This window comes from Convolutriloba macropyga, chromosome 7, assembly GCF_964194025.1.
Source record: "Convolutriloba macropyga chromosome 7, txConMacr16.3, whole genome shotgun sequence".
Taxonomy (NCBI): domain Eukaryota; kingdom Metazoa; phylum Xenacoelomorpha; order Acoela; family Convolutidae; genus Convolutriloba; species Convolutriloba macropyga.
The window spans coordinates 21,137,640-21,165,384 of NC_134474.1; the positions used below are offsets into that span (position 1 = coordinate 21,137,640).

At 37.1% G+C, this 27,745-nt stretch overlaps 3 protein-coding genes across 3 annotated transcripts in view; all 3 read right to left on the reverse strand.

The window, feature by feature from the left end:
- On the reverse strand, positions 1-26,734 carry LOC142342155 (group XIIB secretory phospholipase A2-like protein). The gene is made up of 3 exons (XM_075393358.1): positions 26,465-26,734; positions 5,000-5,251; positions 1-297 (listed from the first exon to the last, which is right to left on the reverse strand). Exons 1-3 carry the CDS (start codon positions 26,556-26,558, stop codon positions 95-97), a joined length of 549 nt encoding a protein of 182 aa, XP_075249473.1. The 5' UTR covers positions 26,559-26,734; the 3' UTR covers positions 1-94.
- LOC142342696 (phospholipid phosphatase 1-like) overlaps positions 1-27,745 on the reverse strand; it is a 518,061-nt gene that overhangs the window by 210,496 nt on the left and 279,820 nt on the right. The window lies entirely within an intron of this gene.
- LOC142342697 (V-type proton ATPase 21 kDa proteolipid subunit c''-like) overlaps positions 1-27,745 on the reverse strand; it is a 203,027-nt gene that overhangs the window by 131,855 nt on the left and 43,427 nt on the right. The gene's annotated exons all lie outside the window — the stretch shown is intronic.

The window sequence follows — 27,745 nt, forward strand, 5'->3', positions numbered from 1 at the left end:
TAGCTTCAATAAAGCAGATTTTAAATTAAAGCTCATATGTGACAACAAGAAATTAATTAATTATTTTACATTTTGTGACGAAATTCAACATACACTAATAGTTCCTCCAACTTAATCTGCCCCGTTTCCACTTCCTCTTGAATGGTCGTCCTGGGTATCTTTTGGTGTCTTGTGTGTATTTGGGACATGGTGCATATACCTCCGAGATACCCAGTGAGTCATCCTGGCATAAACAGACCTCACTTTGTGCTTTTTTAAAGAAGTTGCAACCAAAAGCATCCGTGGTCCAGGCTAACACTGCAACAAATAAGGGAAATTTTTATTATGAAATCTTGTTCAGCTAAGTTGCCGTGGATCTGTTTTTTTCAAACAATTAAGAATATGGTAAAACTAATTCGAGTTTTTGCGCTGATAATTTTTATAACCGATTGTGATAGTAATTTTTACTTATAGTGACTTTGATTATCGAAAAAAAAATCAATGTTTTGAATTGCATAATGTAATTCGTAAGGTATAATGTTTATCGTACTTTGAAACAGTCATTTAATTTGAAGACATTTTTTGCTGTTTGTGAGGCACTTGTTTTTGACAATTAGAAAACGGCATTTCGATTAGTGCGCATATTAAGTGATCTTCAAAAAATTATGTTCCTTTTCAAGCAAAAGGGTACTCTTTAAACCTTTGTATCTTTTTAATGTAGTTTTCTTAAATATTTGTATATAATAGCGGAATAATATTCAGTGTAAAACCAAGATTTTAATTGAATTCAATTGAAGACTTTGTACCTCGAAGACAAGACTACAAATTAATTGTGTCAAATGAGTTTCTACAAATAACTATTATAGGAAATAAGGAAAAAAGCTGTTTTTATTTGTGTTCATTTAATCAAAAAAATTAGCTTCTTATTAGTACGGAAACTAAGTAATTCTAAGAATGACTTCAAAAGCTTTTGACTCAATATAAAACAAAAAAATTAGTGATCGAAAAATTTTAACTTGGCGTTGAGTTTCTCAAGTGATCTCAAGGTCAAAAAGCATCAAGTAAATATAGAAGCTCCTGAGCCTGTGTGTGTGGACACACAGGCTCAGGAGCTTCTATATTTACTTGATGCTTTTTGACCTTGAGAGGATTGAACTACATTGATTGATACTATATTGATTGACAATGTCAGCGTCAACAAGTCATTTATAATGTCATGTTTTAGGGTCTTAAAACTTTCCAGCAAATCAGCTGAAATTAACTTCCAACAAGGAAACTCGATAATGTGCGTTCGCACGTAAAGTTCCGACCCCAATCATCTACATTTTTCATTTAATTGCCTACCAAGATAGTAAGAGATTTAAAGAAAAATAACTTATCGTTCAACAAAATACTAAATGATAGAAACAATCTACCTTAGAGGGCTGATAAGACCTGTCATTACTACGACTTCCAGAAAAGACGGCAATAAAATCAAATAATTACAAAATTAATTACGACGAAACTCCTTGTCCATTTTTAAAACCATTAATAACCATATCGAAATGTCATCAGATAAAAATTATACTAAAAAGATTAACCTGTACATCCTTAGAAAAAATTTGGGACTTTTCCTCAATGCGACCTGGTAACAAGTCAACAAGAAGGTTGCTTTTTTAAATAGAATTAATGTCAAAATGATTATGAATCAACTTATGAAACATTATGCATAAAACATTATGCATCAACTGAAATCTTTGAGAGATTCATTTATTCCACCACAGAGAGTGCGTGAGAACCTTCATTATCCAGGATATGTCATACGACTAAAAAATAAGTACTAAAACAGGCAAAAAGAGAAAATTCAAAGTTTGCATCAAAACGGTGTCCAAGCCAATAAAACTTTAAGCTGTTCACTAAGAGCATAAACAAACTTTGATTGCGTTTTCTTAAAATGACCAGATGACCGCCCATTTTGTTGATACTGTAAAAAAAACACAAACCTACAAAAAAATAGAATTTGCGAAAATCAATAATATTTTATGAAAACTGGTTGTATCAAGAACAAAGACAATTTGACGAAAACAAAACCGTTATAAAGAGCAAATTATAATACATTAGATAAAAAATCTGACTTTTCTATGGAGTTGCTAAGCTACAAGTTAACAGAAATAAGACTGACAACGCTCAGAAATCCATTGGTTTTTTTAAAAACAAAAGTTTTAAGAAATTCATGGCTAAAATAACTTTTCGGCTAAAAGAGTGGACAATTAATTCGGCAACTTCGTCAGAAGCTTATTCCACCAGTTCTTAGTAAGCACAAAGTATAGGACTATAAAAAAAATTACATACAAGCAGAACTAAAAAAACACAACAACTCTACAAGAGAAAAGTAATGCAGCCATTAAATTTTACCGCGGGAAAATTAAATCAAAACCTGTTTCTCCTTTGTTATCATGGTCTTCTTGTCAGACAATTATTTCAAAATGACAACAAAAAGAACCATAATATTTGAAAAGTATCTAAAACTCACAAAATTTTTTTGAAACAAATTGTCTAATCCCTAAAGATATTAGGCAAAACGTTTAACCAACAGAAAAACTAATGTAAGGTTCAACAAAAAATTTAACGAGATCACTCAATAACGTTGCTAAATTACAAAAATGATACAAAATTGTGAAACAAAAAAAGACGAAAATCAGATGAAAGAGATAAATTGAAGAACACTTTTTTATGCTTTTATAAAACCATTAGTTATACACTGTTAGCAGTTGTTAAGTTCATTTCTAATTCTATAGTTGGCCATTGAGACCTTTCATTACCCACTTTTTGGCATACTGCAACAAAAACTAAAGATTTTGCAACGATTTTTAACTTAGATTGTAAAGTAATGTGACAATTAACAAAGAAACAAAAATAACAGCAAAAATGAGAACTTAGGCACAAATAACACAGACCTAAGTATGAAAAATCGTAGTAGCAAATTCAAGAAGCCAATTTTAAAAAAAAATCTGCCACAAAGATAAATTTGTATTTTATTTGAAAGAAAGTTTGACTTCTATTAACTGTGTATAAGCTAAAATTGGACAGAATAAGGATAGAAAACTGAGAAGTTCAAAGAATCACTGATATCCTTATAGAACAAATATATTCAATGTCAAAATAGACAATAGATAACAACCAAATGCTTTGTTGAGGTTCACCTACACCTCTTGAAAAGACGTTTGGATCTTTATTTGGTTCAAATGAGTAATCAGACTGCAGAAAGAATAACAATTAAAGGCAAAGCAAAAGATTTCAGTTAAAGTTTACTAGAACTCTTCTTCAAAGCAATAAACACCATTATGTTCTCTGAACACATACTATATCTACATCTGGTCTCGTTTTTAATCAATTGGGAGTTCTCATTAATAGAGCCGTGAATTAAAAATTTTGTCAGTAATCAACATCAGAAGACAACAAAAGATATATTTTTGAAAAAAATAAGGCAGCACCAAAACAGAAATTAACAATTTTCTGATTGCAATGATCCATGATGAAATCAAACCTCTCTTATCCCTGAATTTCTGGCGCATCCAAAAAACCACACAAGGGCTGCAAAAGTTTGCGATTAAGACCAATTTTTAAATGAATTTTTTCAGAAATCAGTAAAACAATAATGCATTTTGTATAATTATCTAGTTAACTTTGCAATAAAACGGCAACATTTTAATTCCAGAAGGTTTTAATAGGGCACTGGAAATCAACTAGCTCTCTCTTGGCGTTTACAGAGATTTTATCAGCGATTTCTAGGTCTCCAATTTTAGCAAACTTAAACGAAGTGGACCAATAAAGCATAATTTGTGACAAAAAATATCTGAACCTTGAAACTGTTTTTTCGAAAAAATTCCAACCAAACAATAATGCAACGGTATTCTATCTCTGACGATAACAATAACACTCTGCCGTTAAAATTTATAACTTACTTTTAATTGTGTTTGCAAATTTGAGCCAAATTTTAGCAAAAATTAAGGAAAACCTGAATATTCTGTCGAATATTCACAAAAATTTAAACTTCGATAACTCGCTGTAAAACGCGAAAGTCGAAAAAATCTTTTTAAGTTCATATTCTAGGATGTACGTGCTTTTTATTGATACCACTCACAAATCGCTATGAATAGATCGGTCGGCCAAAATTGACTGAACAAAAAAACCCATTTGAGTATATATTTCCTCCCTCCCCCTAAAGTGGGGGTCGGAACAATTAGTTAAGGATATGACGTCATGCACATAAAAGCAGCGATTACAGCATATCCATTTCCATTAAAAAAATTTAGCGTGCATAAGTTAAGTTACCTAACAATTACGCCCGATGAGGACAATTAATAAGGTCGCATGAAAATGATCTGTCATTAAACAACAAAGACAGACCTGCACTCTTTACGCCACTGAAACAATGTGAAGATTTGGAGACTAAAGAGCGGGAAACTGGGAGTTATTCAGCTCCTCGACGTCGCCTCGGAGTTTTGAGCTTCTCGAGAGCTGTAAGAACGCGCGGTGTGATAATATTCATTCTCATTCTGCTATTTGTTTTTAGGCTACCAATTTCTGCCTTAATAATCGATTCCATCGATAAGTAACCTGATTTCTGATAACCAGATCAATTTATTGATGGGAATATTGGAAAATTTGAAAATAACCTTAAGAAAATATGGCTAGGAATATAGAAAACCTAATTGAGCATCTTTTCAGAACCCAAACCCGAGCTTTCATTGGCTGCCTATTTTTGACTAAACCATATAAACTGCGTCCAGAACAACATGCACTTTGCTCATTGTAAATATTTATAGGGTTAACAAAAGTAAACAAAAGTGTGGAGATAGCCACAGCGAAACAGATCCGAATCCTAATCAACAATTCTCTTTCACGAGTGTTAATATATCACATCGTTCTCGCTTGACCTGACAATTAACCTGAATATCGGCTTGAATGTCAATTGGTATGCTTGACCATTGAAAATTAAACGCTTCAAATTAGTTAACTAAGCGATAAAGCCACCAACATTTATAAACACTGTTTAAACACTCTCGAAACTGGTCTTCGCAGTCCATGAAGACGGCACCACAAGTTGCGAAACACTCATCGTGGGCATCACAGCATTCGTGCACATTCTTAGTGGTTATGAGGTCTACCAGAGTGAGAGAGAATTTGGAGAAACTCTCAGCCCCGCACCCGTTGGGTTCCCCGCCCACACAGTTGACGATTGGGGTCATTGTTTGACCTTCGGGGCAGACGTCTGTGCAGTCGGTAAATACTAAACATACTATCATATAGTTATCATTTTTTTCAGAACTATTTGCTGAAAACAAATAGAGAGGTTTTTGCTGACAACTTCTGCCGCTTATCGATATCTGCCGCTATAGTTGATTAGTGTAGTGTTATCCGCGTAGTGTTATCGAAATACAGAATTGTTGGGATGAATTTTGCAGATTCACGTGACCGTGCTTTAACAATGCATTTTGCAAGATTAAAATGTCGAAAGACAGTCAGTCATTCTTACAAAATTAGATTGATTGATTTAGGGAGGATATTCGGCGCGGGGTGGGCCATCCCTATACAATAGCGACCTACAAATGTTGTTTACTAAAAGTATCAAAAAACAGTATAAGGACAATCAAAAACTATCATTTCCTGCTAAAGTATGAACGTTTTTGACCGGTCTATGTCAAGTTGGGAGCTTATGGAGCTTTTGGCACTTTCGATATTGCATACGTGTGTTCTACCTTAATTTCGATTATTCGTACGTGCATTTGAGATTTGAGTATTAGCTCTAAATTTTGGGAAAATATATGTGAGCGTAATTCGCATTGCATTTGCCTGGATTACAAATATAATTTCTATCAACTCTAGTCACTCATGTACTCAATATCGAACACGCAAGCGTAGCTGACACTGTCAACCAGGATGACATTGATAAAATACAATGTGATATATACGTAAAAAGAGTGCAGCTTTGCACCCGATTGAGTATTCACAATGTCTGAAACTAACTACATTTTTAGTTTTTCTATTTCATTCTAGTCAGGTTTTTCTACTTAATCTTCACTGGTTTAAATTGTTGCTGTGCATTTTATTTTTGTCAGCTATCTGTTTCTTTTTTCAAAATTTTGAGAACTTTTTTTGAAAGCCATTTCAAAGTTTTGGTCTCTACAGCTTGGCTGCATCAACGCGATCCAAAATTGAGGAAAAAAGAATAGCCTGGCTGAATGAATGCTATCCAAAACTGAGAAAAGAAGAAAAGAGCTTGGCTGCTTTAACGCGATCCAAAACTGAGGAAAAAAGAATAGCTTGGCTGAATCAGTGCTATAAAAAACAGAGAAAAGAGGATAGCTTGGCTGCTTCAACGCGATCCGAAGCTGAGGAAAAAAGAATAGCATGGCTGAATCAATGCTATCCAAAACTGAGAAAAGAAAGAGAGCTTGCTGTTTCAATGCGATCCAAAACTGAGGAAAAGAGGATAGCTTGGCTGAATCTACGCTATTTAGAACTGAGAAAAGAAAAAGAGAGCTTGGCTGCATCAACGCGATCCAAAACTGAGAAAAAAAATAGCTTGGCTGAATCAATGCTATCAAAAACTCAAAAACTAAGAAAAAAGAGGCAAGCTTGGCTGCTTCAACGCGATCCAAAACTGAGGAAAAAAGAATAGCTTGGCTGAATCAATGCTATCCAGAAATGAGAAAAAAAAGAGAGCTTAATGCTTCAACGCGATAAAAACTGAAGAAAAAAAGAATAGCATGGCTGAATCAATGCTATCAAAAACTAAGAAAAGAAAAGGAGAGCTTGGTTGCTTCAACGCGATCCAAAACTGAGGAAAAAAGAATATCTTGGCTGAGTCAATGCTATCCAAAAATGAGAAAAGAAAGAGAGCTTGCTGCTTCAACGCGATCCAAAAATGAGGAAAAGAGAATAGCTTGGCTGAATCAATGCTATTCAGAACTGAGAAAAAAAAAGAGCTTGAGTGCTTCAACGCTATCCAAATCTGAGGAAAAAAGAAAAGCTTGGCTGAATCAATGATATCCAAAACTGAGAAAAAAGGAGAACTTGGCTGCTTCAACGCGATCCGTAGATGAGGAAAAAAGAATAGCTTCGCTGAATCAATGCTACCCAAAACTGAGGAAAAGAGGATCGCTTGGCCGAGTCTACGCTATTTAGAACTGAGAAAAGAAAAAGAGAGCAAGGCTGCATGAACGCGATCCAAAACTGAGAAAAAAAGAATAGCTTGGCTAAATCAATGCTATCCAAAACTGAGAAAAAAGGAGGAGAACTTGGCTGCTTCAACGCGATCCAAAACTGAGGAAAAAAGAAAAGCTTGGCTGAATCAATGATATCCAAAACTGAGAAAAAAGGAGAACTTGGCTGCTTCAACGCGATCCGTAGCTGAGGAAAAAAGAATAGCTTCGCTGAATCAATGCTACCCAAAACTGAGAAAAAAGGAGAGCTTGGCTGCTTCAACGCGATTCGAAGCTGAGGAAAAAAGAATAGCTTGGCTGAATCAATGCTATCCAAAACTGAGAAACAAGGAGAGCTTGGCTGCTCCAACGCGATCCAAAACTGAGGAAAAGAGGATAGCTTGGCTGAATCTACGCTATTTAGAACTAAGAAAAGAAAAAAAAGAGCTTGGCTGCATCAACGCAATCCAAAACTGAGAAAAAAAAGAATAGCTAGGCTGAATCAATCCTATCAAAAAGAAAAGAAGAGGCGAGCTTGGCTGCTTCCACACGATCCAAAACTGACGAAAATAGAATAGCTTGGCTGAATCCTTGCTATCCAGAAATGGGAAAAGAAAGATAGCTTAATGCTTCAACGCGATAAAAACTGAGGAAAAAAAACATTAGCTTGGCTGAATCAATGCTATCAAAAACTAAGAAAAGAAAAGGCGAGCTTGGCTGCTTCAACGCGATCCAAAAATGAAATGAGGAAAAGAGGATCGCTTGGCTGAATCTACGCTATTTAGAACTGAGAAAAGAAAAAAAGAGCATGGCTGCGTCAACGCGATCCAAAACCGAGAAAAAGAGTAGCTTGGCTAAATCAATGCTATCCAAAATTGAGAAAAAAGGAGGAGAACTTGGCTGCTTCAACGCGATCCAAAACTGAGGAAAAAAGAATAGCTTGGCTCAATCAATGCTGTTCAAAGCTGAGAAAAGAAGAGAAGAGTTTGGCTGCTTTAATACAATCCAAATTTGAGGGAAGAAAGAACAGCTTGGCTGAATCAATGCTATCCAAAACTGTGAAAAGAAAAATTGAGCTTGACTGCTTCAACGCGATCTTAAAGTGAGGAAAGAAAAACAGCTTGCCGGAGTCAACGCTATCCAAAACTGAGAAAAAAAGGAGTGCATGGCTGCTTCAACGAGATCCAAAACTGAGGAAAAAAGTATAGCAGGCTGAATCAATGCTATCCAAAACTGAGAAAAGAAGAGAAATGCTTGTCTGTTTCAACGCGATCCAAAGCTAAGGAAATAAAGAAAAGCTTGGCTGAATCAATGCTATCAAAAAATAAGAAAAGAAAGAGTGCTTGGCTGCTTCAACGCGATCTAAAACTGAGGACAAAAGAAAAGCTTGGCTGAATCCAGGCTATCCAAAACTGAGAAAAGAAAAGGAGAGCTTGAATAATTCAAAGCGGTCCAAAATTGAGGAAAAAAGGATAGCTGGGCTGAATCATTGCTATCCAAAACTGAGAAAAGAAAAGGAGAGCTTGCCTACTTCAACGCGATCCGAAACTGAGGAAAAGAGAATAGCTTGACTGAATCAATGCTATCCAAAACTGAAAAAGGAAAAAGAGAGCTTGGCTGCTTCAAGGCGATCCAAATCTGAGGAAAAAAAGATTAGCTTGACTGAATCAATGTTATCAAAAACTGAGAAAAGAAATAGAGAACTTGGGTGCTTCAACGCGATCCAAAACTGAGGAAAAAAGTATAGCATGGCTGAATCAATGCTATACAAAATTGAGAAAAGAAAAGGAGAGCTTGGCTGCTTCAACGCGATCCAAAACTGAGAAAAAAAGATTAACTTGGCTGAATCAGTGCTATCAAAAACTGAGAAAACAAAGAGAGCTTGCTGATTCAACGCGATCCAAAACTGAGGAAAAAAGTATAGCTTGGCTGAATCAATGCTATCCAAAACTGAGAAAAGAAGAGAAGTGCTTGTCTGTTTCAACGCGATCCAAAGCTGAGGAAATAAAGAAAAGCTTGTCTGAATCAATGCTATCAAAAAATAAGAAAAGAAAAAGAGTGTTTGGCTGCTTCAACGCGATCTAAAACTGAGGAAAAAAGAATAGCTGGGCTGAATCCAGGCTATCCAAAACTGAGAAAAGAAAAGGGGAGCTTGAATAATTCAACGCGATCCAAAACTGAGGAAAAAAGGATAGCTGGGCTGAATCAATGCTATCCAAAACTGAGAAAAGAAAAGGAGAGCTTGCCTACTTCAACGCGATCCGAAACTGAGGAAAACAGATTAGCTTGGCTGCTTCAAGGCGATCCAATCCAAAACTGAGGGAATAAAGAATAGCTTGGCTGAATCAATACTATCAAAAACTAACGGAAAAAAGAGAGTGCTTGGCTGCTTCAACGCGATAAAAATCTGAGGAAAAAAGTATAGCCCGGCTGAATCAATGCTAGGCAAAACTGAGAAAAGAAGAGAAGCGCTTGGCTGCTTCAACGCGCTCCAAAACTGAGGCAATAAAGAATAGGTTGGCTGAATCAATGCTATCGAAAACTAAGAAAAAAAAGAGTGCTTGGCTGCATCAACACAATCCTAAAATTAGGAAAAGAGAATAGCTTGGCTGAATCGATGCTATTCGGAACTAATAAAAAAAGAGAGCTTGACTGCTTCAACGCGATCCAAATCTGAGGAAAAAAAAGGAAGAGCTAGGCCGAATCAATGCGATCCAAAAGTGAAAAAAGAGAAAGAGCTTGGTTGCTTCAAGGCGATCCAAATCTGAGGAAAAAAGTATAACTTGGCTGAATCAATGCCATCCAAAACTGAGAAAAGAGGAGGAGCTCTTGTTAGCTTTAACGCAATCCAAAACTGAGGGAATAAAGAATAGCTTGGCTGAATCAATGCTATCAAAAACTAACGGAAAAAACAGAGTGCTTGGCTGCTTCAGCGCGATACAAATCTGAGGAAAAAGGATAGCTTGGCTGAAGCAATGCTACCCAAAACTGAGAAAAGAAGGGAAGCGCTTGGCTGCTTTAACTCGATCCAAAACTGAGGGAATAAAATATAGCTTGGCTGAATCAATGCTATCAAAAGCTAAGAAAAGAAAAAGAGTGCTTGGCTGCTTCAACGCAATCCAAAAATGAGGAAAAGAGAATAGCTTGGCTGAATCAATGCTATTCAGAACTGGGAAAACAAAAAGAGAGCTTGACTGCTTCAACGCGATCCAAATCTGAGGAAAAAAAGGAAGAGCCAGGCCGAATCAATGCGATCCAAACTGAAAAAAGAAAAAAAGAGCTTGGCTGCTTCAAGGCGATCCAAATCTGAGGAAAAAAGTATAGCTTGGCTGAATCAATGCTATCCAAAACTGAGAAAAGAAGAGGAGCTCTTGGCTGCTTCAACGCGATCCAAAACTGAGGGAATAAAGAATAGCTTGGCTGAATCAATGCTATCAAAAACTAACGGAAAAAAGAGAGTGCTTGGCTGCTTCAACGCGACACAAATCTGAGGAAAAAATTATAGCTCGGCTGAATCAATGTTATCTAAAACTAAGAAAACAAGAGAAGCGCTTCGCTGCTTTAACGCGATCCAAAACTGAGGAAAACAGAATAGCTTGACTGAATCAATGCTATCCAAAACTGAAAAAAGAAAAAAAGAGAGTAGTTGCTTCAAGGCGATCGAAATCTGAGGAAAAAAGTAGAGCTTGGCTGAAACAATGCTATCCAAAACTAGGAAAAGAAGAGGAGCTCTTGGCTGCTTTGTCGCAATCCAAAACTGAGGGAATAAAGAATAGCTTGGCTGAATCAATGCTATCAAAAACTAAGAAAAGAAAAAGAGTGCTTGGCTGCTTCAACGCGATCCAAAAATGAGGAAAAGAGAATAGCTTGGCTGAATCAATGCGATCCAAAACAAAGAAAAAGAATGAGAGCTTGGCTGCTTCAGCGCGATCCAAAACTGAGGGAAAAAAGAATAACTTGGCTGAATCAGTCCTATACAAAACTGAGAAAACAAAGAGAGTTTGCTGCTTCAACGTGATCCAAAACTGAGGAAAAGAGAATAGCTTGGCTGAATCAACGCTATTCAGAACTAAGAAAAAAAGAGAGCTTGACTGCATCAACGCGATCCAAATCTGAGGAGAAAAAAGGAAGAGCTAGGCCGAATCAATGCGATCCAAAACTGAAAAAAGAAAAAAGATCTGGGTTGCTTCAAGGCGATCCAAATCTGAGGAAAAAAAATATAGCTTGGCTGAATCAATGCTATCCAAAACTGAGAAAAGAGGAGGAGCCCTTGGTAGCTTTAACGCGATCCAAAACTGAGGGAATAAAGAACAGCTTGGCTGAATCAATGCTATCAAAAACTAACGGAAAAAAAAGAGTGCTTGGCTGCTTCAACGCGATACAAATCTGAGGGAAAAAGGATAGCTTGGCTGAAGAAATGCTATTCAAAACTGAGAAAAGAAGGGAAGCGCTTGGCTGCTTTAACTCGATCCAAAACTGAGGGAATAAAGTATAGCTTGGTTGAATCAATGCTATCAAAAGCTAAGAAAGAACAATCCAAAAATGAGGAAAAGAGAATAGCTTGGCTGAATCAATGCTATTCAGAACTGGGAAAGCAAAAAGAGAGCTTGGCTAGTTCAGCGCAATCCAAAACTGAGGAAACAGAATAGCTTGACTGAATCAATGCTATCCAAAACTGAAAAAAGAAAAAAAGAGCTTGGCTGCTTCAAGGCGATTTAAATCTGAGGAAAAAAGCATAGCTTGGCTGAATCAATGCTATCCAAAACTGAGAAAAGAAGAGGAGCTCTTGGCTGCTTCAACGCGATCCAAAACTGAGGGAATAAAGAATAGCTTGGCTGAATCAATGCTATCAAAAACTAACGGAAAAAAAAGAGTGCTTGGCTGCTTCAACGCGATCCAAATCTGAGGAGAAAAAAGGAAGAATTAGGCCGAATCAATGCGATCCAAAACTGAAAAAAGAAAAAAGATCTGGGTTGTTTCAAGGCGATCCAAATCTGAGGGAAAAAAATATAGCTTGGCTGAATCAATGCTATCCAAAACTGAGAAAAGAGGAGGAGCCCTTGGTAGCTTTAACGCGATCCAAAACTGAGGGAATAAAGAATAGCTTGGCTGAATCAATGCTATCAAAAACTAACGGAAAAAAAAGAGTGCTTGGCTGCTTCAACGCGATACAAATCTGAGGGAAAAAGGATAGCTTGGCTGAAGCAATGCTATTCAAAACTGAGAAAAGAAGGGAAGCGCTTGGCTGCTTTAACTCGATCCAAAACTGAGGGAATAAAGTATAGCTTGGTTGAATCAATGCTATCAAAAGCTAAGAAAAGAACAATCCAAAAATGAGGAAAAGAGAATAGCTTGGCTGAATCAATGCTATTCAGAACTGGGAAAGCAAAAAGAGAGCTTGGCTAGTTCAGCGCAATCCAAAACTGAGGAAACAGAATAGCTTGACTGAATCAATGCTATCCAAAACTGAAAAAAAAAGAGCTTGGCTGCTTCAAGGCGATTTAAATCTGAGGAAAAAAGTATAGCTTGGCTGAATCAATGCTATCCAAAACTGAGAAAAGAAGAGGAGCTCTTGGCTGCGTCAACGCGATCCAAAACTGAGGGAATAAAGAATAGCTTGGCTGAATCAATGCTATCAAAAACTAACGGAAAAAAGAGAGTGCTTGGCTGCTTCAACGCGATAAAAATCTGAGGAAAAAATTATAGCTCGGCTGAATCAATGCTATCCAAAACTGAGAAAACAAGAGAAGCGCTTCACTGCTTTAACGCGCTCCAAAACTGAGGAAAACAGAATAGCTTGACTGAATCAATGCTATCCAAAACTGTAAAAAGAAAAAAAGCGTGGTTGCTTCAAGGCGATCGAAATCTGAGGAAAAAAGTAGAGCTTGGCTGAAACAATGCTATCCAAAACTGAGAAAAGAAGAGGAGCTCTTGACTGCTTTATCGCGATCCAAAACTGAGGGAATAAAGAATAGCTTGGCTGAATCAATGCTATCAAAAACTAAGAAAAGAAAAAGAGTGCTTGGCTGCTTCAACGCGATCCAAAAATGAGGAAAAGAGAATAGCTTGGCTGAATCAATGCTATTCAGAACTGAGAAAAAAAAGAGCTTGAGTGCTTCAACGCTATCCAAATCTGAGGAAAAAAAGAAGAGCTAGGCTGAATCAATGCGATCCAAAACAGAGAAAAAGAATGAGAGCTTGGCTGCTTCACCGCGATCCAAAATTGAGGAAAAAAATAGCTTGGCTGAAACAATGCTATCCAAAACTGAGAAAAGAAGAGGAGCTCTTGACTGCTTCAACGCGATCTGAAACTGAGGGAAAAAAGAATAACTTGGCTGAATCAGTGCTATCCAAAACTGAGAAAACAAAGAGAGTTTGCTGCTTCAACGTGAGCCAAAACTGAGGAAAAGAGAATAGCTTGGCTGAATCAACGCTATTTAGAACTGAGAAAAGAAAAGGAGAGCTTGGCTGCTTCAACACGATCCGAAGCTGAGGAAAAAAGAATAGCTTGGCTGAATCAATGCTATCCAAAACTGAGAAAAGAAGGGAAGCGCTTGGCTGCTTTTACTCAATCCAAAACTGAGGGAATAAAGTATAGCTTGGCTGAATCAATGCTATCAAAAGCTAAGAAAAGAGAAAGAATGCTTGGCTGCTACAACGCAATCCAAAAATGATTAAAAGAGAATAGCTTGGCTGAATCAAAGCTATCCAAAACTGAGAAAAGAAGAAGAGAGCTCGACTGTTTTAACGCGATCCAAAAATGAGGAAAAGAGAATAGCTTGGCTGAATCAATGCTATTCAGAACTGGGAAAACAAAAAGAGAGCTTGGCTAGTTCAGCGCGATCCAAAACTGAGGAAACATAATAGCTTGACTGAATCAATGCTATCCAAAACTGAAAAAAGAAAAAAAGAGCTTGGTTGCTTCAAGGCGATTTAAATCTGAGGAAGAAAGTATAGCTTGGCTGAATCAACGCTATCCAAAACAGAGAAAAGAAGATGAGCTCTTGGCTGCTTCAACGCGATCCAAAACTGAGGGAATAAAGAATAGCTTGGCTGAATCAATGCTATCAAAAACCAACGGAAAAAAGAGAGTGCTTGGCTGCTTCAACGCGATACAAATCTGAGGAAAAAATTATAGCTCGGCTGAATCAATGCTATCCAAAACTGAGAAAACAAGAGAAGCGCTTCGCTGCTTTAACGCGCTCCAAAACTGAGGAGAACAGAATAGCTTGACTGAATCAATGCTGTCCAAAACTGAAAAAAGAAAAAAAAGAGCGTGGTTGCTTCAAGGCGATTCAAATCTGAGGAAAAAAAGAGTAGCTTGACTGATCAATGTTATCCAAAACTGAGAAAAGAAAAGGAGAGCTTGGCTGCTTCAACGCGATCCAAAACTGAGGAAAAAAGTAGAGCTTGGCTGAAACAATTCTATCCAAAACTGAGAAAAGAAGAGGAGCTCTTGGCTGCTTTATCGCGATCCAAAACTGAGGGAATAAAGAATAGCTTGGCTGAAGCAATGCTATCAAAAACTAAGAAACGAAAAAGAGTGCTTGGCTGCTTCAACGCGATCCAAAAATGAGGAAAAGAGAATAGCTTGGCTGAATCAATGCTATTCAGAACTGAGAAAAAAAAGAGCTTGAGGGCTTCAACGCTATCCAAATCTGAGGAAAAAAAGAAGAGCTAGGCTGAATCAATGCGATCCAAAACAGAGAAAAAGAATGAGAGCTTGGCTGCTTCACCGCGATCCAAAATTGAGGAAAAAAATAGCTGGGCTGAGTCAATGCTATCCAAAACTGAGAAAACAAAAGGAGAGCTTGGCTGCTTCAATGCGATCCGAAACTGAGGGAAAAAAGAATAACTTGGCTGAATCAGTGCTATCCAAAACTGAGAAAACAAAGAGAGTTTGCTGCTTCAACGTGATTCAAAACTGAGGAAAAGAGAATAGCTTGGCTGAATCAACGCTATTTAGAACTGAGAAAAGAAAAGGAGAGCTTCGCTGCTTCAACGCGATACAAAATTGAGGAAAAAAGAAAATTTTGGCTGTATCAAAGCTATCCAAAACTGAGAAAAGAAGAAGAGAGCTCTGCTGTTTTAACGCGATCCAAAAATGAGGAAAAGAGAATATATTGGCTGAATCAATGCTATTCAGAACTGAGAAAAAAAGAGAGCTTGCCTGCTTCAACGAGATCCGAAGCTGAGGAAAAAAGAATAGCTTGGCTGAATCAATGCTATCCAAAACTGAGAAAAGAAAAGGAGAGCTTGGCTGCTTCAACGCGGTACTAAATTGAGGAAAAACGAAAAGTTTGGCTGAATAAAAGCTATCCAAAACTGAGAAAAGAAGAAGAGAACTCGGCTGTTTTAACGCGATCCAAAAATAGGGAAAAGAGAATAGCTTGGCTGAATCAATGCTTTTCAGAACTGAGAAAAGAAAAGGAGAGCTTGACTAATTCAACGCGATCCAAAACTGAGGAAAAAAGGATAGATGGGCTGAATCAATGCTATCCAAAACTGAGAAAAGAAAAGCAGAGCTTGGCTACTCCAACGCGATCCAAAACTGAGGAAAACAGAATAGCTTGACTGAATCAATGCTATCCAAAACTGAAAAAAGAAAAGAGAGCTTGGCTACTTCAATGCGATTCAAATCTGAGGAAAAAAAGTAGCTTGACTGATCAATGTTATCCAAAACTGAGAAAAGAAAAGGAGAGCTTGGCTGCTTCAACGCGATCCAAAACTGAGGAAAAAAAGTATAGCTTGGCTGAATCAATGCTATACAAAACTGAGAAAAGAAGAGAAGCGCTTGGCTGCTTTAAAGCCATCCAAAACTGAGGGAATAAAGAATAGCTTGGCTGAATCAATGCTATCAATTCTAGGAAAAGAAAAGGAGAGCTTGGCTGCTTCAACGCGATCCAAAACTGAGGAAAAAAGTATAGCTTGGCTGAAGCAATGCTATCCAAAACTGAGAAAAAAAGAGAAGCACTTGGCTGCTTTAATGCGATCCAAAAATGAGGGAATAAAGAATACCTTGGCTGAATCAATGCTATTAAAAGCTAAGAAAAGAAAAAGACTGCTTGGCTGCTTCAACGCAATCCAAAAATGAGGAAAAGAGAATAGCTTGGCTGAATCAATGCTATTCAAAACTGGGAAAAGAAAAAGAGAGCTTGGCTACTTAAGCGCGATCCAAAACTGAGGAAAACAGAATAGCTTGCCTGAATCAATGCCAAAAGAAAAAGAGAGCTTGGCTGCTTCAACGCGATCCAAATCTGAGGAAAAAAGAAGAGCCAGGCTGAATCAATGCGATCGAAAACAGAGAACAGGAATGAGAGGTTGGCTGCTTCACCGCGATCCAAAAATGAGGAAAAAAGAATAGCTTGGCCTAATCAATGCAATCCAAAACTGAGAAAAGAAAAGGAGAGCTTGGCTGCTTCCACGCGATCCAAATTTGAGAAAAAAAGATTAACTTGGCTGAATCAGTGCTATCAAAAACTGAGAAAACAAAGAGAGCTTGCTGATTCAACGTGATCCAAAAATGAGGAAAAGAGGATAGTTTGGCTAAATCAACGCTATTTAGAACTGAGAAAAGAAAAGGAGAGCTTGGCTGCTTCAACGCGATACAAAATTGAGGAAAATAAGAAAAGTTTGGCTGAATCAAAGCTATCCAAAACTGAGAAACAAAGAAGAGAGCTCGGCTGTTTTAACGCGATCCAAAACTGAGGAGAAAAGAATAGCTTAGCTGTTTCAACGATATCCAAAATGGAAGAAAATGCTATCCAAAACTGAAAAAAGAAGAGGAGATTTGGCTGCTTTAATGCGATCCAAAACTGAGCAAAAAAAGAATAGCTTGGCTGAATCAATGCTATCCAAAACAGAAAGGAAAAAACCGAGCTTGGCTGCTTTAACGCGAACCAAAACTGAGGAAAGAAAGAACAACTTGGCTGAATCAATGCTATTCAAAACATGAGAATAGAAAAGGAGAGCTTGGCTGCTTCAACACGATCCAAAACTGAGAAAAAAAGAATAGCTTTGCTGAATCAATGCAATCCAAAACTGAGAAAATAAGAGAAGAGTTTCGCTACTTTAATGCGATCAAAAACTGAGGGGAAAAAAAGAATAGCTTGACTGAATCAATGTTATCCGAAACTGAGAAAAGAAAAGGAGAGCTTGACTAATTCAACGCGATCCAAAACTGAGGAAAAAAAGGATAGATGGGCTGAATCAATGCTATCCAAAACTGAGAAAAGAAAAGGAGAGCTTGGCTACTTCAACGCGATCCAAAACTGAGGAAAACAGAATAGCTTGACTGAATCAATGCTATCCAAAACTGAAAAAATAAAAAGAGAGCTTGGCTGCTTTAACGGCATCCAAAAATGAGGGAACAAAGAATAATTTGGCTGAATCAATGCTATCAATTCTAAGAAAAGAAAAGGGGTGCATGGCTGCTTCAACGCGATCCAAAACTGAGGAAAAAAGTATAGCTTGGCTGAAGCAATGCTATCCAAAAATGAGAAAAGAAGAGAAGCGCTTGGCTGCTTTAACGCGATCCAAAACTGAGGGAATAAAGAATCCAAAAATGAGGAAAAGAGAATAGCTTGGCTGAATCAATGCTATTCAAAACTGAGAAAAGAAAAAGAGATCTTAGCTACTTAAGCGCGATTCAAAACTAAGGAAAGCAGAATAGTTTGGCTGAATCAATGATATTCAGAACTGAGAAAAGAAAAAAAGAGCTTGGCTGCTTCAACGCGATCGAAATCTGAGGAAAAAAGAAGAGCTAGGCTGAATCAATGCTATCCAAAACGGAGAAAAGGAAAGGAGAGCTTGGCTGCTTCAACGCGATCAAAAACTGAGGAAAAAATGAATAGCTAGGCTTAATCAATGCTATACAAAACTGAGAAAAGAAAAGGAGAGCTTGGCTGCTTCAACGCGATCCAAAACTGAGAAAAAAAGAATAACTTGGCTGCATCAGTGCTATCAAAAACTGAGAAAACAAAGAGAGCTTGCTGCTTCAACGTGATCCAAAACAGAGGAAAAGAGGTTAGCTTGGCAGAAACAACGCTATTTAGAACTGAGAAAAGAAAAGGAGAGCTTGGCTGCTTCAACGCGATACAAAACTGAGAAAAGAAGAGGAGATTTTGGCTGCTTTAATGCGATCCAAAACTGACGAAAAGAGAATAGCTTGGCTTAATCAATGCTCTCCAAAACTGAGAAAAGAAAAGGAGAGCTTGGCTGCTTCAACGCGATCCAAAACTGAGAAAAAAAGAATAACTTGGCTGCATCAGTGCTATCAAAAACTGAGAAAACAAAGAGAGCTTGCTGCTTCAACGTGATCCAAAACAGAGGAAAAGAGATTAGCTTGGCAGAATCAACGCTATTTAGAACTGAGAAAAGAAAGGGAGAGCTTGGCTGCTTCAACGCGATACAAAACTGAGAAAAGAAGAGGAGATTTTGGCTGCTTTAATGCGATCCAAAACTGAGCAAAAAAGAATAGCTTGGCTGATTCAATGCTATCCAAAACAGAAAAGAAAAACCGAGTTTGGCTGCTTTAACGCGAACCAAAACTGAGGAAAGAAAGAACAACTTGGCTGAATCAATGCAATTCAGAACTGAGAAAAGAAAAGGAGAGCTTGGCTGCTTCAACGCGATCCAAAACTGAGGAAAAGAGGATAGCTTGGCTGAATCAACGCTATTTATAACTGAGAAAAGAAAAAGAGAGCTTGGCTGCTTCTATGCGATCCAAAACTGAGAAAAAAGGAATAATTTGGCTGAATCAGTGCTATCCAAAACTGAGAAAAGAAAAAGAGAGCTTGATTGCTTCAACGCGATCCAAAACTGAGAAAAAAAGAATAACTTGGCTGCATCAGTGCTATCAAAAACTGAGAAAACAAAGAGAGCTTGCTGCTTCAACGTGATCCAAAACAGAGGAAAAGAGGTTAGCTTGGCAGAATCAACGCTATTTAGAACTGAGAAAAGAAAGGGAGAGCTTGGCTGCTTCAACGCGATACAAAACAGAGGAGAAAAGAATAGCTTAGCTGTTTCAACGATATCCAAAATGGAAGAAAAACAATACCGTAACTGAATAAATGCTATCCAAAACTGAGAAAAGAAAAGGAGGTTTTGGCTGCTTTAATGTGATCCAAAACTGAGCAAAAAAGAATAGCTTGGCTGATTCAATTCTATCCAAAACAAAAAAGAAAAACCGAGATTGGCTGCTTTAACGCGAACCAAAACTGAGGAAAGAGAGAACAATTTGGCTGAATCAATGCAATTCAGAACTGAGAAAAGAAAAGGAGAGCTTGGCTGCTTCAACGCGATCCAAAACTGAGGAAAAGAAGATAGCTTGACTGAATCAACGCTAGTTAGAACTGAGAAAAGAAAAAGAGAGCTTGGCTGCTTCTATGCGATCCAAAACTGAGAAAAAAGGAATAATTTGGCTGAATCAGTGCTATCAAAAACTGAGAAAACAAAGAGAGCTTGCTGCTTCAACGTGATCCAAAATTGAGGAAAAGAGGATAGCTTGGCTGAATCAACGCTATTTAGAACTTAGAAAAGAAAAGAAGAGCTTGACTGCTTCAACGCGATACAAAACAGAGGAGAAAAGAACAGCTTAGCTGTTTCAACGATATCCAAAATGGAAGAAAAAAAATACCGTGACTGAATCAATGCTTTCCGAAACTGAGAAAAGAAGACGAGATTTTGGCCGCTTTAACGCGAACCAAAACAGAGGAATGAAGGAACAACTTGGCTGAATCAGTGCCAAACTAAAAAAGAGAGAAGGAGAGCTTGGCTGCTTCAAGGCGATCCAAAACTGAGAAAAGAAAAGGAGAGCTTGGCTGCTTCAACGCGATCCAAAACTGAGGAAAAGAGGATAACTTGGCTGAATCAACGCTATTTAGAACTGAGAAAAGAAAAGGAGAGCTGGCTGCTTCAACGCGATCCAAAACTCAGAAAAAAGAATAACGTGGCTGAATCAGTGCTATCAAAAACTGAGAAAACAAAGAGAGCTTGCTGCTTCAACGTGATCCAAAACTGAGGAAAAGAGGATAGCATGGCTGAATCAACGCTATTTAGAACTGAGGAAAAAAAAGAGCTTGGCTGCTTCAACGCGATTCAAAACTGAGAAAAAAGAATAACGTGGCTGAATCAATGCTATCAAAAACTGAGAAAACAAAGAGAGATTGCTGCTTCAATGTGATCCAAAACTGAGGAAAAAAGGATAGCATGGCTGAATCAACGCTATTTAGAACTGAGAAAAGAAAAGGAGAGCTGGCTGCGTCAACGCGATCCAAAACTGAGAAAAAAGAATAACGTGGCTGAATCAGTGCTATCAAAAACTGAGAAAACAAAGAGAGCTTGCTGCTTCAACGTGATCCAAAACTGAGGAAAAGAGGATAGCATGGCTGAATCAACGCTATTTAGAACTGAGGAAAAAAAAGAGCTTGGCTGCTTCAACGCGATCCAAAACTGAGAAAAAAGAATAACGTGGCTGAATCAGTGCTATCAAAAACTGAGAAAACAAAGAGAGATTGATGCTTCAATGTGATCCAAAACTGAGGAAAAGAGGATAGCATGGCTGAATCAACGCTATTTAGAACTGAGAAAAAAAGAGAGCTTGGCTGCTTCAACGCGATCCAAAACTGAGAAAAAAGAATAACGTGGCTGAATCAGTGCTATCAAAAACTGAGAAAACAAAGAGAGATTGCTGCTTCAATGTGATCCAAAACTGAGGAAAAGAGGATAGCATGGCTGAATCAACACTATTTAGAACTGAGAAAAAAAAGAGCTTGGCTGCTTCAACGCGATCCAAAACTGAGAAAAAAGAATAACGTGGCTGAAACAGTGCTATCAAAAACTGAGAAAACAAAGAGAGATTGCTGCTTCAATGTGATCCAGAACTGAGGAAAAGAGGATAGCATGGCTGAATCAACGCTATTTAGAACTAAGAAAAAAAGAGAGCTTGGCTGCTTCAACACGATTTAAAACTGAGAAAAAAAGAATAACTTGGCTGAATCAGTGCCATCAAAAACTGAGAAAACAAAGAGAGTTTGCTGCTTCAACGTGATCCAAAACTGAGGAAAGGAGGATAGCTTGGCTGAATCAATGCTATTCGAAACTGAGAAAAGAATAGGATAGCTTGGCTGCTTCAACGCGATCCAAAACTGAGGAAAGAGAAATAGCTTGGCTGAATCAATGCAATCCAAAACTGAGAAAATAAGAGAAGGTTGTCGCTGCTTTAATGTGATCAAAAACTGAGAAAAAAAAGAATAGCTGGGCTGTTTCAGTTTGATCCAAAATTGAGGAAAAAAAGAATAGCTTGGCTGAATGAATGCTATCCAAAACTGAGAAAAAAAAAGAGGAGAGCTTGGCTGATTTAACGCCATCCAAAACTCAGGAAAAAAGAATAGCTTGGCTGAATAAATGCTATCAAAAAACTGAGAAAATAAGAGAAGAGTTTCGCTGATTTAACGCTTTCCAAAATTGAGGGAAAAATGGCTGAATCAATGCTATTCGAAACTGAGAAAAGAATAGGATAGCTTGGCTGCTTCAACGTGATCCAAAACTGAGGAAATGAGGATAGCTTGGTTGAATCAATGCTATCCAAAACTGAGAAAAGAATAAGAGAACTTGGCTGTTGCAACGCGATCCAAAACTGAGGAAAAAAGAATAGTTTCACTGAATCAGTACTATCTAAAACTGAGAAAAAAAGACCTTGCTGCTTCTACGCGTTCCAAAACTGAGGAGAAAACAATGGATTGACTGAATCAATGCTATCCAAAAATGAGGAAAAAAGAGAGCTTGCTGCTTCAACGCGACCCAAAAATGAGGAAAAGACAATAGCTTGGCTGAAACAATGCTATTCAGAACTAAAGATAAGAAAAGGAGAGCTTGGCTACTTCAACGCGATCGAAATCTGAAGAAAAAAAGAATAGCTAGGCTGAATAAATGCTATCCAAAACTGAGAAAAGGAAAGGAGAGCTTGGCTGCTTCAACGCGATCAAAAACTGAGGAAAAAATGAATAGCTAGGCTTAATCAATGCTATACAAAACTGAGAAAAGAAAAGGAGAGCTTGGCTTCTTCAACATGATCCAAAACTCAGGGAAAAGAGGATAGCTTGGCTGAATCAACGCTTTTTAGAACTGAGAAAAAAAGGAGAGCTTGGCTACTTCAACGCGACACAAAATTGAGGAAAAGACAATAGCTTGGCTGAAACAATGCTATTCAGAACTAAAGATAAGAAAAAGAGAGCTTGGCTACTTCAACGCGATCGAAATCTGAAGAAAAAAAGAATAGCTTGGCTGAATCAATGCTATCTAAAACTGAGAAAAGAAGAAGAGAGCTCGGCTGCTTTAACGCGATCCAAAACTGAGGAGAAAAGAATAGCTTGGCTGTTTCAATGATACCCAAAACAGAGGAAAAAAAGAATAGCTTGACTGAAGTAATGCTATTCAAAACTGAGAAAAGAAAAAGAGAGCTTGGCTGCTTCAACGCGATCCAAAACTGAGGAAAAAAAGTATAACTTGGCTGAATCAATGCTATCCAAAACTGAGAAAATAAGATAAGAGTTTCGCTGCTTTAACGCGATCTAAAACTGAGGTAAAAAAGAATAGATTGGCTGTTTCGGTGAGATCCAAAAATGTGGAAAAAAGAGTAGCTTGGCTGAATCAATGCTATCCAAAACTGAGAAAAGACTAAGAGAGCTTTTCTGTTGCAACGCGATCCAAAACTGAGGATAAAAAGAATGGCTTTGCTGAATCAATGCTATCTAAAATTGAGAAAAAAAAGATCTTGCTGCTTCAACGCGATCCAAAACTGAAAAAAAAGAGAAAACATGGCTGAATCAATGCTATTCAGAAGTGAGAAAAGAAAAAGAGAGCTTGGCTGCTTCAACGCTATCCAAGTATTAGAAAAAAAAAGAATAGCTTGGCTGAATCAATGATATCCACAACTGAGAAAAGATAAGGACATCTTGGCTGTTTCAACGCGATCCAAAACTGAGGTAAAAAAGAATAGCTTGGCTGTTTCGGTGAGATCCAAAAATGTGGAAAAAAGAGTAGCTTGGCTGAATCAATGCTATCCAAAATTGAGAAAAAAGGAGGAGAACTTGGCTGCATCAACGCGATCCAAAACTGAGAAAAAAAATAGCTTGGCTGAATCAATGCTATCAAAAACTCAAAAACTAAGAAAAAAGAGGCAAGCTTGGCTGCTTCAACGCGATCCAAAACTGAGGAAAAAAGAATAGCTTGGCTGAATCAATGCTATCCAGAAATGAGAAAAAAAAAGAGAGCTTAATGCTTCAACGCGATAAAAACTGAAGAAAAAAAGAATAGCATGGCTGAATCAATGCTATCAAAAACTAAGAAAAGATAAGGACATCTTGGCTGTTTCAACGCGATCCAAAACTGAGGAAAAAAGAATAGCTTCGCTGAATCAATGCTATCCAAAACTGAGAAACAAGGAGAGCTTGGCTGCTCCAACGCGATCCAAAACTGAGGAAAAGAGGATAGCTTGGCTGAATCTACGCTATTTAGAACTAAGAAAAGAAAGAAAGAGCTTGGCTGCATCAACGCAATCCAAAACTGAGGTAAAAAAGAATAGCTTGGCTGTTTCGGTGAGTTCCAAAAATGAGGAAAAAAGAATAGCTTGGCTGAATCAATGCTATCCAAAACTGAGAAAAAAAGAGAGCTTGCTGCTTCAACGCGATACAAAACTGAAGAAAAGAGAATAGCTTGGCTGAACCAATGCTATCCAAAACTGAGAAAAGAAAAGAAGATATTGGCTGTTTCAACGCGACCCAAAACTGAGGAAAAAAAGAATGGCTTTGCTGAATCAATGCTATCCAAAACTGAGAAAAGAAAGAGAGCTTGCTGCTTCAACGCGATCCCAAACTGAAGAAAAGAGAATAGCTTGGCTGAATCAATGCTATTAAGAACTGAGAAAAGAAAAAGAGGGCTTGGCTGTTTCAACGCGATTCAAAACTGAGGAAAAAAAGAATAGCTTTGCTGAATCAATGCTATCCAAAACTTAGAAAAGAAGAGGAGATCTCGGTTGCTTTAACGCGATCGAAAACTGAGAGAAAAAAGAATAGCTTGGCTGCTTCAATGCTTTTCAGGTCTGAGAAAAGAAGTGAATAGTTTGCTGCTTCAACGCTATCCAAAACTGAGAAAAGAAAAGAAGAACTCTGCTGCTTCAACTATATCCAAAACTGAGAAAAGAAAAGAACAGCTTGGCTGCCTCAACGCTGCCCAAAGTCGAGAAAGAAAAGAATAGCTTGGGTGCTCAACGCTACCCAAACTGAGAAAAGAACACAATATTTTGGCTGCTTCAATGTTGTCAGAAAATTGAGCGAAGCAGTGCTCTCTAGCTGAAAAAACCCAGTGCCAATATTTTTGAATGTTTCAGAGAAAAACGTTCAAGCATCCTGGCTTGTAAAAACAAAAATTGTCTGAATCAAAAATCGATGAGTAAATCAGGAAGTTTGGTTAGCAATTAGTAAAAAAAAATACTCTTACGTACAATATTAAAAGAGTACTAGCTTTGATACTATATTTTTTTCACTTTGCTAATTTTCAAAAACAATTAGCCCACTTTCTCACCCGTGAAGCAAAAAGGGACAAAATTATGAGTTCTCAAGAATCTATTAATTTGAAGCGCGTGTGCAACAAGATGTGTTAATCAAAATAATTTGCAAATAAAAAAAATCTTTCCGTGATCTTTTAGAACCTATTTTTGACATACGTGAGGTTCAATTTGACATGATTCGCCCCAAACACCGTTTTTTATTAGAGTAGGCGTTTGACACTGCTGTAAAGCAAATCTACAGTGAACTGAAGTTTTTCGAAACGAAGCCAAAAATTCCAAAACTGTTTTTTGAATTATTTAAGGATTCAGCATACTCTCAATAGCGTGCCAAGTGAGAACTTTCTACATAGAAAATCTCAACTCACTTGAGTCGAAAATCTGAAAAATGATGAAGAATGACGGAGGCAAACAATTTTGCATCCAACTTTTTGTCTCCTTTTGCAAAACTTTACTCCTAGAATTATAGAAAACTGCTGAAGTTAGAAAAAAATCACGCTTCATTAACTGAATGAATGGCACCCCTTTCAACCATTACCCTATGCTATCTATACCTGAAATGCATACATTAAAAAAATGCTGTATACAGCCTAAACTTACAAGTATGCAGATAAATCTGGACAAGAGCGCATGAAAGTCTGGACATACACACTTTTCAACGCACCACAGAGAAAGCACAAAAAAAATTGAAGCACAAAAAATACTGACAAACGTGTTTTTGAGCGCATGAAAAATGCACAAAAAAATTTGAACGCACGAAGGTCTGGTGCACCAAAAAATGGACATAGAGATTTTTTGATCTGGAACGGCCTGAACATAAGCATGTTCCGTTTGAGATGGTCTGGACATGCCTACTTTTGGTCTAACACCTCAGCCTAGGATTGATTTGAAGGAAGATTCAAATTTGAAGGAACACCTCAGCCTGGGAACATTAACTTGGCAAACAACGAAATATTCAGGGAAGTTCGAGCCCTTTTTAATTGCTTAAATATTAGTTTTAGTAAATTAAAAATATATATATTACGGATGGAAATTAATTGTTTTTATCAACATGATCGAATTTCCTACAAAAATCCTGGTAATCATACAAGGACAGTTATGATTCTTGGCATTCGTACAAGTTCATATATTATTCGTACGATTTGTTGATGATAGTCAAAGAACTAAAAGTAAGATTCCTAATAATCACACTTGCACTATACAAAAAGTTACTGAAAGCCAAAGAGGAATAGTCAATCCAGGTAAGCGTTGCAAAAATGAAAAGACTACAATATTTCTACTGTAATTAAAATTTCTGAACTAAATACCTTATATCTATTGTTTCACCTAGAGTAACTTAGTGTTTGATACAACGTTTGAATCACCAAAGTTCTTCACAACTTAAGCGTGTTTTTCATCATGTAAAGCAGTTCAGATATTAAATTTTTGCGTTTATATACCAGTGTTTATCATTTTTCCACAATTTTGGAATGACCGGTTCTCGGTGTCATCACTATTCACTGCTAAAAATTGTACGAATTGCTGTGAAATTAGTTATTTATTTTGCAAAAAAGTTGTGAAATTTACAAAAATTGATCATATTCACGGCCATTAAATGCGGGCAATTTGTAATGAAAAAAATTAACGGTAATTTAAAAAACTGAATATTAAAAAAAAACTGCCTTTTATCCGGATCACTATTTGATCGGAGTATCAAAAAAGCAATTGTTTGGGATATTTCCATCAAACTCACTTTCTCTCTCCGAGACTAGGGTTTCATTTCGAAGATAAAAATGGCAGCTAACGAACTGAAAGGATAAACTGGCTAATATAAATATTTTCATCATTAGCAGACGATAAGATTTAATTTACGTTTGAGTGTTATTTGTGCAAAATGAGGCCGCCAATATGCGTTGTATGTTTACAGAACTTTGTAATGAATATTAACTGAAGTAAATAAGCACAAAATTAAGAATTGAAAGAAATTAAACGCGTGGCTTTTACAAGTTATTCGTTCGGCTTAAAAACGTACTGCTCAAAGATTAAGAATAACATACAACAGTTTTCGCATAATTTTAACTGAAAACATTCTGTCTTCAGGGCAAAAATTAGAAAATTAGTTCATTAAGATTTTATAGACCAAAATCCAGATTAAAGCGTTCACATTAACACACTAATTTTAATTGTGTTTTCATTATTTTTAAACACCAGCTCAAGAACTGAATAAATTGGCTTTGGTTAAAGCTAAGTTATGAGACAAATAAAAGCTTTATATTAAGTTTAGAAGAGCAGTCACAGTAATTATTACGTGGCAGAGACATAATTTCGGATTGATCCAATAAACAATTATTAACAAAACCGTTGATTATTTTTTTCAATTCCATACCCAGATCGTTCTCACCGATAACAAATACATTGCCAATTTTACAAAAGTACTCCGATGAATAATTTTCTTGAAAGAAAGGTATTATTGTTGCCTATAATTTGATTAAATTTCGAAAATAATCAAATAGGTTTGATCTAGAATCGTTACCTAATATAGTTTTATGCAGTAAACCTCGTTTGTGCTGAGCTTCGTCTTCATTAAAAAATCCAAAATAATTTGCATGTTAATAAATTTCTTCCAGCCGGATTTTTTTGTTAGGTCTAATTCGGCCTACCGAAATCTTTCAAAAAAAGAGCTAAAACTAGTAACTAGTATCAATTCAATACTTTGAATTCTATAGCTAAATCGATTACAAAACAACAATTCTGTATCTTTGATTAATGATCAACTTAGCAATTCAGACAATTTATATTCAATGGCTTTTTGTTCCAGCCCAATTAAAGAAGAAAGTATATGCTCAAGAAAGCATATGCTGAGGAGGAATTTAAAGCTCACGTTGGTTTTTTTTTCTGTAAATCTTGGCCGATCAAAATTTTAAACGTTTAAAGGCATGAATGGCGCAATTAGAAAACACCTTGAGCCTAACTTTGAAAACAAAAATATTTTTTTGGAATTTGGCGTTTTTCAAGGAGCTATCCAGGTTTAAAA

Bases quoted from the DNA above. Each gene is read 5' to 3' on its own strand.
- LOC142342155 (XM_075393358.1), bottom strand. From the start codon at position 26,558: ATGATGAAAATATTTATATTAGCCAGTTTATCCTTTCAGTTCGTTAGC. The intron at 5,252-26,464 runs GTGAGTTTGATG...TAGTATGTTTAG, and splicing joins CCTAGTCTCGGAGAGAGAAA to TATTTACCGACTGCACAGAC. The intron at 298-4,999 runs GTTGGTGGCTTT...TATTTGTTGCAG, and splicing joins TTTAAACAGTGTTTATAAAT to TGTTAGCCTGGACCACGGAT.